The 12775-nt window shown below is 33.2% G+C and overlaps 1 protein-coding gene across 3 annotated transcripts in view; it reads left to right on the top strand.

Moving 5' to 3' along the window:
- The first annotated feature begins 5707 nt into the window (after positions 1-5707).
- LOC132734066 (alpha-N-acetylglucosaminidase-like) overlaps positions 5708-12775 on the top strand; it is a 31955-nt gene continuing 24887 nt past the window's right edge. The window contains exons 1-5 of one of the 3 annotated variants that reach the window (XM_060720771.1): positions 5708-5772; positions 7760-7861; positions 8490-8647; positions 9775-9959; positions 12354-12501. In XM_060720771.1, the coding sequence (XP_060576754.1) occupies positions 7819-7861; positions 8490-8647; positions 9775-9959; positions 12354-12501 (534 nt within the window). In that variant the 5' untranslated portion in view covers positions 5708-5772; positions 7760-7818. Of the gene's footprint in view, positions 5773-6544; positions 6567-7759; positions 7862-8489; positions 8648-9774; positions 9960-12353; positions 12502-12775 lie in introns of those variants that run through there. The other 2 variants (XM_060720770.1, XM_060720772.1) reach the window with 2 other exon arrangements.

Here is a 12775-nt window from a genome sequence, read left to right on the forward strand (position 1 = left end):
GACTGTTGTGTATAGTTCTTATTTTAGAGCTTGTTTCACTTGTTGTTATCTCTGTACATTTTCTGTGTAAAAACATGAGAAATATTTCATGTTCTGTATATAGCTACTTAAAAATTATTATTGTATTTTTGTACATAATTCTCATACAATTAGATAGGATAATCTTTTCATTTTCATTATTATATTCTCATGGCTTATTCATTGTGTGAAGTATGAAATGTTTCAGGGAGAAAAGTTATGTCTTTCCTTTTGCAATAAAGTTATGGTATCATATAACATAAGTAAATATTTAGATATCTCTAGTATAGATGAATTATTGTAATTTCTAAGATGTTTAAAACTCATCTGCTATTTAGATAACCACCTGCATCTATGGAATTTGATTTCATGTATGTATGTTTACTTAGGTTTACATAGAATATCTTGGTATTATCAAATAGAACAGTCTCACTTCTGTAAGATCTATATGCTGTGAGTGAAAGGTAAAACAAAAATTAGATGCAAAATAGTAATTCTAGCTTTTTCCCCTGCAATGATTTCTAGGATAATAGAGGTTTTCTGTTGAACCTGTAGAATGATAGAATCAATAATGATGTACCTATGCTTCCAGTAAAAAAGCATGTGGTCAGACGTGAACGTTCATGGCCTGTCTCTACACGGCTGGTTGTCTTATTCTAACATTATTGTGTGAAACACCCTTGAATTATTAATGGACATGGCTGGTTTATTTACAGGGTGAGTTCATTATGTAAAATAAAGGGATTAAGGTTAAATTGTACATAAGGCTCGAGAAGCTTGTGCTTGGTGTTCATATTTTTGCACAAGCTGTCCGTGCATTTATATATATATATATGTCTGTGATACATTAGCAGTAACTGTGTTCATTATGTTTTGTTAAAAATAGTCTGGTCGTCTGTAATTTTCAGTCGTTTTCTTCTCTATAAATATACTTTTGGTTTACATTTATTAACTTTACTTTTGGTTTAAATATATTAATTTTACTTTAGGTTAAATAATTGCACCTACTTAAATACATACTCTTATTATATTACATGTACATTTAGATTATTTCATTGAATAGAAAGTATTTAAAAAATGGAATATTACGTTTTCTCTAATACACTGAAACTGTAAACCTTGCTTACTGTGATCATAGACTTCTGAAGCTTTTCAAACCTAGCTTGTTGTTGAGAACTTGTTAGAAGAAAATACAATGGTTCATAAGTCTGTCCTGCTTAGTGTATAAAATAAGTTATTATCTGATAAAGGCTGTGGCGAAACCTAAATAATAAATTAATGCTAAACAAAAAATATCAATTTGGAGTCGATTTTTATCCAACTGTTTAGTATAAACATTGTGAACTTCAGCTCAAAATACTTGATCATCTGAAAAGTGCAGCTACTCTGATTACATGTTAAATGAAACAAACTAGACTTTGAAAATTTTGTACTTGAGTGAAGAATTCTATAAACTATTTGTTGGTCTAATTTTTAAGTTGCAGATATTTTTAAATATTTTTGTTTCATATTTTGTTGGCTCAGCATTAAAGTTGTTTAATGACTGACCATGGGATATGAAAACATGTATATGCTGCAAATTTTATTAATAATATTTTAGGCACAGCAGAAACAAGAGAACTCTTTCAATATGATGATTTGATTTCTCTACTTTGTAACTGTTAAGCAATGTTACAAAAATATCCATTCAAACAAATATGAAACAAACTGAGATGTAATAAAGTTATTTGAAAGATAGAAGCATCTATAATAACCTGCTTAGTAATGCAACAAAGTCCAATTCAAGTCATATTCTCTCATATGTCATATATATTTTTCTTTTCTTTAATGCTTTATTGACAAGCTGGTGCTCAGTGTAGACCTATAGTTTTTTCACATTACCATAGTTGTTTATTTAAGTGCACATATAAATATTGGTGTATATTTATAGGTAAATGAGCCATGCCATGACAAAACCAACATAATGTGTTTGCGACCAGCATGGATCCAGACCAGCCTGCGTATCCGTGCAGTTTGACCAGGATCCATGCTGTTCGCTATCAGTTTCTCTACTTGTAATAGAGTTGGTAAGCGAACAGTATGGATCCTGATCAGACTGCGCAGATGCGCAGGCTGGTCTGGATCCATGCTGGTCGCAAACGCAGTACGTTGGTTTTGTCATGGCCCGGCTCAAATGAGAAGTGCTTACTGTAATCAGTATATCTCAGGTCTAGGCATTGTTGTTATATTGTATCTCTTGTATACCCCCACATTGTTTTATACTTTTGTTACACATTTATCAATTTATTTAAATTCTACATCTAAGATAGTTTTAATGTTGCTTGGAACATCACTGTATGAACTGTTAGTAATGTTTGAATATTTAAGCGCTGTGCTTCTGTTAAATGTGGCATTGAGCTATTATCACTCAGCAGATTTATTTTAAACAAAAATCTGTTCCTAAGAGACAAATGGAAATTATTGATATTTCTGTTAAGAAATGTCTATGAAATGTTTTAAAGATGATCTGTAAAAGTTACGACTTTATTTAATCAAAATTGATTTATTTGTAATTGAAAGGATACATAAATACTCCTATTTTGTTTGATTCCTAACTATATTTCAATTAAAATGTAACAAAGGATTTGGCAATGTCAGAAATGATTACTGTTGCTGTAAAAAAGAGGAAAATGATTATAATTTGAATGTGGATATTAAACATATGGAAAGTTTTAAGTGCGAACAAAGTCTTAGCAGTTGTTGTAGAAGGTCTGCCTAGTTAATCGGGAAAAACATCGAAATCAAGTTTTGTTGTAAAGTTTATCAAAAGTGTTAAGTTTTTGCCATCATACATAGGAATAAGTGATTATATATATATTGTTCTGTAATTTGGGGATATACACTGGCATATAATAGTCTGTATATAAACTTAGAGAGTACAATGTATAGCCTATCTGTTCTAATTGGTGTATTACCACCAATGTAATTGTATATTGTTAGTTCTTTAGCTGTTTTATGGAGTCGCATGTATTGTTCCTTTCTGTGCTATGGAAATTTATTTTTCTTACTTTTTTCTCCTTCTATCTCTACCTATATCTATTGAAGCTTATTGTGATTTTATTTCTAGTTCTGTTGTTTTGACTTCAACTAAAATACATTATTATTGAAATAAAAAGTTATCTGGCCACAAGGTTGGTAACATGAAATTTTTAATATTTGTTTGTTTCAATTACTTCCCTACAACATATGATTAACATTTGTAAGAGAGGAAGGATGAGTACAGTAATTGGATGAAAAATTTTCTAAAACATCCCTGCTCAGTGGCTCAAACGCTTGTCCACTGCTATATGTTTTGAATCCTGACAGAGAGGAAGGTATTCCAGATAGTTTTTAGAAGGTTGGTGGTTATCCCAGGCTGCTATTTTTGTGCCTGAAATAATGCATGCAGGGGCATATTATCTTTACTTAAAACTCAAACAATCACTCAAAAAGAAACATGCGCATTCTTTTCGTTTAAGCTCACCTGAACAGTGCTCATGTTGGTTTTTCTGCCACCACAATCTGTGATGCAGTGGCATCTAGCACATGTCTGTTACTGAACATAAAAATTTAAAAACAACACAGATCTATTTCAACAAAACTTGCTAGGATTGTTCCTTGGATGAAGGGCTTCCAAAGCTGTTAAAGAATTTGATTCCGTGTGGAAATGTGATTGCCATGCCAACCAGGACTAATAGAAGAAATTATAAAAAATGTTTGTTCTCTAGAACTTAAAAGCCTAGAGCAGAGGCATATGGACATCTGCCCAGATTGTTCAAATTTTAACCCTTGGATCAAAATTGGCCCCACCCCAGGGTAAATGTGTTGTCCCTATATGTATATAGTAAAAAATTAAAATGAAATCTTTTTCTTCAAAACTACATAGGCTAGAGCATAGATAATAAACATGAACATTGCCTAGTGAACCTCTATTAAGATGATTCAAACTGTAGCCTTAGGGTAAAATATAGCCCCACCCCAGGAGGACATGTTTTTCTTCAAATCATTCCCCAGCTCATGAGTTAAATAATGGAAGGGAAACTACACATATTGGAATGCCTTTTATGCATGTGTACATCATATGCAATTTTTCTATAAAAAAAGAAAAGATACAACAGCCAGAAGTTAGTCTAAAGGTCATGACCTCTAGCAAGAGAGATGTTTGCTTTTCAGAGATATCTATGAAATGAATTGAGGACTTTATAAGGACATTATGATTCGCAAAATGAATACCTTTTCTTTGTAAAGGAAGGTATTATAGATTAGTTTAAATAATATAGATTGTCTCTAATGATGGTTTTAAATTGTAAATGTTTTTTATGTTTTCAGAAATAGGTACTGCTAAATTGAAAAGACCGTATTTAAGAAAATAACCATAACTGTATTTCAAAGTTAATACAGCTATGTAAATGTCTAAAGTTATAATACTATGGCCTTTGTATCTGAACATAAGACACATCTGCACATTATCTTTCATTTGACATGCTGAAATATGGCCCTGACCACCAAATTCACTAGACACTACTGCAATATGGCCAAGTTTAATTGTATAGAAACAAAAGATAATTTACTTCTGTTCCTAATTTTTAGTGTTGTATTAATGCAGTGGCTTAGCATTTTTTCCACAAGTGCATGTTGTTTATTATTCACCACAATTTCTTTTCACAACAATGTTAGGAGATTAAGTTGGATTTTGACCAAGCTACATAGGAACAATCATTTGGTGGCATTCTGCAATATATATGGATCCAGTTTGAGGCACAGTAGGTTATAGGAAGGAGCAAACAATTAACCTAAAATAATCTTAAGGGACTTCAATACCCAGAACTTAGATATTTGGTTTACAACCTACTACAAAATCTTCATCACATCCCTGGTGTCAAAATTGGACTAGCGCAGGCTGGTTACTTATTTTAACTTTACTTGCAAAGGAAAACACATTCAAACCTTGTTTGAAACTACAAGGTATTTATTTTACAAACATTAAATAAATCAATATACAGGTGGTGACTGTTTTTTACATAGACTTCTAAAAAAATCTTTAGAAAAATCTTAAATCTTCTTGAGTCTAAGGCTAGAGCATTGTCTAGTAAGCCTATATAAAATGAGGAAAATCATGTCCATGTGGTCTTATATAGCCCAACAAGGGTCACCTTTTTACTTGGACTTGTATTGGAAATTGATTTTAAAAGTCTACTACTCAGAAGCTACTATGCCCAGAACTTAGATTTTTGGTTTAGCATGCATTGTGGTCCTTTGTAAAATTGGGGGTACTTAGTTTTCATAAACTTATATAGAGAAATACATTTATATCCTCTTGTATTAATTTACATGGCCTAGATCCTATATATTTGCTGAAAGATTTTAATTGAGAAATTTGTTGGCTTAAGCAGGGTCTTCCAAATAGATTCTATTTGAAAGACTCTGGCTTACGCCATTATTACTGAAATATTATAGTAGAATCATTGATGACACAAAAACATTTTCATGGTGATTGCCGATACAGGTGATTGGTTATAGGATGTGTTCATTTAAAATGATAAAGCAGTACATAATTTAAAGATATTTTCACCAAATGTTGACTGCCAACATTAGCGTTCTTTTTTTTAGTAGAAGGAAAATGTTTAGTGATATTTAACCTACAAAAAGCACTAGTGGTGCTCAGCCTATACGGTAAGGTATAAACCGGTGTGGTAGTAAGATGATCCTGATTAAATAGTCCATAGTATAAAAAAAGTAAATAATGTTTCAATGTTTCCATGCAAGCTTATGTCATTTCGCAATTTATAACATGACATAACATCATAGTTTTTACTGAAATTTTAGGATAATGCCTTGCCATTGTTTTTTTAGCTTTAGTTTGCTTCACCTGTTCGGTTGTCAAACTTCATATTCACCCCCTTCATGCCTTACCAGTTTCCTCCCTGTGTACCAAAAAAGTTAATATTTGGTGACATACCAGAAGATATCTATAATTTTATGACTTGACTTAGTATTTAAACAAATGAATGGAGTTAATTTATCACTAGACCTTTATGATAATTACATGTAGTTTTCAATTAATCACTATTCCGTAACCATAATTTTCATAATGTCACGGTTCAGAACTGTTCACTATTTAAGGGAGAAGATGTGTAAGCAACCGGATAGCTCAGTCTGTAGAGCCACGGTACAGTATTCCGAGGGTCCCGGGGTTCGAGTCCCGGTCAGGCTGCATATTTTTCTCACCCTGTGACATTTGGCGCCCAACGGGGGACCGTGATGGTATAAGCTCCGAGTTCAATTTCACATTGTTCTCTTTACCCATTAGAAATTTGAGGACGAATTTCAATATAGCAGGGGAGTATGTCATGGTTCAGAACTGTTCACTATTTAGAGGATAAGATTGATTTGTAAGCGGCTGGATAGCTCAGTCGGTAGAGCCGTGGTACGGTATTTCAAGGATCCCGGGTTCAAGTCCCGGTCAGGCTGCACATTTTTCTCACCCTTTGACAATAAGGTGTTGATTGCATTAAAATACCTGGAAAAAGGTGTTAACATGTATACATACTATTCTTGACAGATAAAAATATCAATTTAAAACATTTTAAGCAGGATCTCTCCAGAAATATTTAATGTTTCGTTGCATGTAATAAATAACTTTAAGAAATCTGTGATGTTTACTGTTTGGGGACCACGAATCGGACACTTTTTGAACATTTTTCCATACAGATTTTATAATTTTAAAGCTAGAGTTCTTAAAATTTGACACAGTGCAGCTAGGTTCTTTTCCTAACTAACGGACTACTTTGTTTATTTCTGATTATGTTGACATTTATATCTGAGGCCTGTTAAGGAGGGTATCAAAATTACCTAAATTGTCCACACTACAGTACCATGTGTCCGGACAGATATGTCCATGATGCTGATTTAATTCAATAAAAGCTTTTGTGTTTTAATTTTTTATTTTTAACGTGATATAAAATATTTCAGCAGCAAATGCTGAAGTTTTGGATATTCTGTTATTCACTCTGCAAATGATTATAGCTAGTATAAGAGGTCAGGTATTGCACTCTTGACGTCCAAATTTTCAATGTCAACGTTCTTGAACAACACATTAAAATATTACCGTTTACGGAAATTGAAATAAATTTACTTACTAAATTATAGACCAAACATGCAGTTATTGTTGATATAAAGCGACTGAACCACTGAACAACTAAAAAAAACCTAAATCATGCATTTTCATGGGCATCCGGGTTTTGTGGTTGTCCAGTTTTGGTGGTCTCCAACCAGTAGATCTTGTCTTACTTCGACAACTTGATTGCATATAGTATAGTATCTAAATAACACATTTTTAAACGTTTCCCTTAATCATTTTACTTATAAAATAAAAACATTGCCTACGCTTATAAAATAAAAACATTGCCTACACTTTTTCCTATAATTCTCACCACGTTAGGAAATGATTACAGTAAATTTCCATTGTTAAAAAAAAAATTAAATAAATAATTGATAAAAATGTGAGAACTGTCAGGGGAGGAAATGGTTATAGGGAAACCATCAGGGTGAGGTACTTGTAGGAGGGGGAACAGTCTGTCATTCACCTATTCACAATTTCAAGAGAAGGAACAGTGCTTAAGATAACTACACGAAAGAAACAATATGCTCATGTTAATAGAATACCTGTTTTTATAACTATAATTTGATTGAGATAAATATGAACATTTTATCAACTTTTCAGATTACAGTTTATCCGGGTTCACTGCACATGATCACATTATTGACTATTAAGAGACAACCATGATTCGGATTGCCATCCTGTTCACTGTTGTATCAGCATCAGGTAGTACACCATATCTTTGTTGGTGTTTATTATGCCCCCCCACTCTTAAAAAGTGTATACATCCTGCTGTCCTTGTCAGCTCAACAATAAGCTATGGTGTATGTAACTAAGTAGTCATTGCACATGGCCAGTAGACAACCAATATTGATTTTGAGGTCATAATGTAATATATGTCGGATCAATTATTTTAGGTATATAACCATGGATTATGTCACTTAGGGACTTTAAATTCTTTCAATTGAGAAAGCTATCCAGCTAGCTTATGGAAGATCAGTGGTTCTACTCAGGTGCCAGTTTGTGCCTGAAATAGTGCACAAAGGTGCACCTGAGGTCTCCCTTCACCATGCAAAAACTCAAATGTCACCATATGACCTGTACAGTGGTGGTGTGACTTAAAATCCAGCTAAACAACCAAACAAACAAACCACAAAGTTGTAAAAAGTTGTACTCTGAATTAGCTGGGAAATTCTCAAATATTCTGTATTCTGGAGTAATTCTATTGCTAATAGTAAACTTAGAAAGTCACTCTTGATGGGTTAACCATTGAAGGTTGGTGTTAGCATAAACATAAAGAACCCTAAAATGGAAATGGCAACTCTTGTTACTGTAATATTTATTTGTATTTCAGTTTATCCCAATCTTGACCATATTCGGCCCTCTGCAAGTTTGAATGACCAACGCCAGGCAGCTCTAGATTTGATTGCTCGAATAATTGGTCCTAAATCAAATACTTTTCAAGTTGACATTATCAAAAACAAGGATCCAGAATTTCATGACACATTTAATGTAAGTACTCAGTATTTGTAAAATTTGTTTATGGTAAACATGAATTTTACTAATTACATGTATATGGCAAAAAATGTTACAATGATAATGCAATAAGATCAAGCTCCTTTCTGAAGAAAATTCTTAACTTACATGAAGAAAAATTTACCAGCACTCATGAGTAATCTGTAATTTTGTTTTAAAAACTTGTTTTTATTTGCCCAAGGACCTTTGGGACATATTGTGGTATGTTATGGTATGGGATTGTTTGTCCGTCTGTCTGCACAGACTCAAGTGATATTATGTGATGAATATCCATGTTCATTCTGTACAGACTTGTACTTCTGTGGGAAAAGGTTGCTTATGGATTGATAAATGTGTTGCTTATGGGGTTTTTGAGATCAAAGAAAAAAATGGTAATGTTAATTCAGGGAGAACGTTCACACTGCAAAAAAAAATTAGATATATAGGATAGGATAGATAGATGGAACCAGAAAGAACAATAGACTTAATTCCATAACAAGAGAATAAAGGGCCAATGGCCCTCTAACAAACAATAGAAATAGCCCTTTATCCCATTTTAGTCCTTCTGTTCATTCATAGACAATTGGCTTCCACAGCATAACTTTGAAGGATTTCAGTGATTGTTGTAAGTATGTTATATCAAAACACAGGTGAAGTTCCATTTTCATTGCAATCAACTCATTATTGGAAGAGTAATACCTCCTTTTCAGCAAATGTTTGCATGAACAGAATAACTTTATAAGGAATTCACTGAATTTTTGCATGCAAGTAACTATGTAATATCAAAACACTGGTCAAGTTATATTTTTTCCGCAATCAAGTTATTGTCACTGTGATTTAATTGACTTTTTTCTATCAAAATGAAATCAAGTCATAATGTTCAGTTATCTTCCATTACTAATGTTAACTTATTTAGAAAAAGTCAGACTGTATATTTTTCTCTTACATTTGATTGAAAAGTCATGAGCTATTTACAATAATGTATTTGCTATCCTTCTTTAAGGCTTATTTTTGTCCATGACACATACCGGTACCTTCTTGTAGATTTGCAATCAGGCGTATATTGCCCTGTTTATTTACTTTTATGATCATTTCTAATGTTTCTGTAAATAATGTTTATTCAGCTGATGTCAGATGGTAAAAATGTAACAATAACAGCTACATCAGGGGTTGCTGCAGCTATGGGCTTCTATTATTTTCTGAAGACAAAGTGCAGATGTCAGTTTACCTGGGGTGGAGAGCAGCTTAACCTTCCAAGTCCTCTACCAGTGATCCCTAAACCTGGCCTCTCTATCACTACAAATGATAGGTATTTTTAACCAGGTTTTCAATTTTGAAAATCCTGGTTATTAGATTGGGGTATGGCGGGCGGATGGGCGGATGGGCGGCTGGGCGGATGGGCGGGCGGGCGTCAAACGAAATTGTGTCCGCTCTGTAACTCTTCAACCCTTTGAAGAATTTTGATGAAACTTCAGACAAATGTTTACCACATCAAGATGACGTGCAGAACGCATGTTCCGCATGGCTGGCTCCAAGGTCAAGGTCACAGTGACATTAACATTGAAAATCCTGTCCGCTCTGTAACTCTTCAACCCTTTGAAGAATTTTGATGAAACTTCAGACAAATGTTTACCACATCAAGATGACGTGCAGAACGCATGTTCCGCATGGCTGGCTCCAAGGTCAAGGTCACAGTGGCATTAACATTGAAAATCCTGTCCGCTCTGTAACTCTTCAACCCTTTGAAGAATTTTGATGAAACTTCAGACAAATGTTTACCACATCAAGATGACGTGCAGAACGCATGTTCCGCATGGCTGGCTCCAAGGTCAAGGTCACAGTGACATTAACATTGAAAATCCTGTCCGCTTTGTAACTCTTCAACCCTTTGAAGAATTTTGATGAAACTTCAGACAAATGTTTACCACATCAAGATGACGTGCAGAACGCATGTTCCGCATGGCTGGCTCCAAGGTCAAGGTCACAGTGACATTAACATTGAAAATCCTGTCCGCTCTGTAACTCTTCAACCCTTTGAAGAATTTTGATGAAACTTCAGACAAATGTTTACCACATCAAGATGACGTGCAGAATGCATGTTCCGCATGGCTGGCTCCAAGGTCAAGGTCACAGTGACATTAACATTGAAAATCCTGTTTACATGATTTTAACTTGATTTGGCAGTCAAAGGTCATATCATCTTTGGAGATAATTTAAAAAAGATATGATATATTATTTCATGTCTACTTTGTAACTTGTTTTTCATTATACAGAATTATCAATATAATTATAGTGAACAAATTCTTCTGTGCTGAACCCGTCCTACATTTCTCAACGGATTTTGTTCAAACTTTCACAGAAGCTTTGTCATCAAGCACCCTGGCACATATTGTCGGGGTTTTGTGATTGGATAGTTTTTGACCTAATTATGGCCCTTTGTTTTTTTCCTTATACATAATATTATAGTGAACACTTCTTCAGTGGCAATTCCTCCTACATTATTCATGTTTTACATTGCACATAGTTACATTGTTTGTTGCTTGTATTTGTATTTCAAATACAACATATTTATCTACAATGGTGATAATTGAAAACCTGGTTTCATGGCATTGCCATGTTTCTTGTTATAATTATTTTAGTTTTATTTGAAAGCATTGATGAATTTAGGTCTTATATGTTGTCATAAAAGTATTTGCCTTTCTCTGTTTTCAGTCTCTACATATTTGAGAGTAGCACTTAACATGCATGATACAGCCTAGGTATCTGATAAATATAATAATAAAACAAGTATATTTTCCTGATGCCTGCAGTAATTAAATATATAGACTCAGATTTTACACTCCCCTCTTGGTCAAAGTTACATCTACTTGACCTTGCGCATTCTTGTCACTTTAATCTTTTCAATATTTAGTATTAAACAAAAATATCTTTAAAGTGTATAAAGCTATATGTATTTCGTATCTGGAGCAAATATTACCGTTTGAAACTTCCAAAAACTTGTATAAAAGAAATATTTTAATATATTGCTTGAAAAGCCAATGGTGCATGCACAAAATCATTGCTAAACGGTTAAAATTTTATGTAAAATTGCATAATGATATTTTGGTCCAGAACATTTCATTCTGTGTATGTACAATATTCATGTGTGTTAAATAACAGAGACATTCTTTGTTACAACTCTTACGGATATTGACAACATAATTCTATGGTTTATAAATTTGATAAATATATTTCATAAGATATAGCTTTTTATTATATGATCTAAATATAGCTGCAATCTCATTGGTCCAAACAGTAGTCAACAGAACTTTTTATAAAATCATATTTACTGGGTGTAGTATCATATTCACTGGCTGAATTGGATTTTCCCAGTCTAAAAATAGATTGAGACTCATATTCAATGATCATACACCGTAGACTGTTAATTACGCGTGTTAATTAAAAAATAATTGTTGCTTTTTTTTCTTTATGGCATATTTCTCGATTAAAATATCAATACTTTACTATTATAGTTAAGGGTTACACCGCAATAATGAGTATAAACTTGAATTATTTTTGTATGCGCAGCAATATGTCATCTGCCGGTGAATATTACATCATATTCAATGGCTCACTAGTCAATAATTGTATAATACCTTTTAATATAATTCTTTTCTAAGATTGCTAAGATATTTATTTATTTTTTAGAATTTTTGTATTACAGATTTCGGTATTACGAGAATGTCTGCACCTTCAGTTACACATTTGTTTGGTGGGACTGGTCAAAATGGCAGCGACATATAGACTGGATGGCGATGAATGGCATCAACCTTCCCCTGGCATTCACTGGGCAGGAAGCAATCTTCCAAAGGGTAAATATTATTGATAATTCTGTATTTAAATATTCTATGATAGTAGTTAATTTACCAACATCAATATTTTATATACATGTATATATTCTCAATGATAGTGATGCTTATACTGACTCTGTTAAAATGATTGTATTTTCCCCAGGAAACAATAATAAAACTATAGGTTTATAATAAAAGAATGTATTTTACCTATCTGTATCATTGTTTATTAGCTCACCAGAGCCGAAGGCTCAGGGTGAGCTATTAGTATCAAAGGGGGATGCTCCAGCGTCCG

The sequence above is a fragment of the Ruditapes philippinarum genome, unplaced genomic scaffold (assembly GCF_026571515.1).
Source record: "Ruditapes philippinarum isolate M1 unplaced genomic scaffold, ASM2657151v2 ctg1230_1_1_1_1, whole genome shotgun sequence".
Lineage (NCBI taxonomy): Eukaryota > Metazoa > Mollusca > Bivalvia > Venerida > Veneridae > Ruditapes > Ruditapes philippinarum.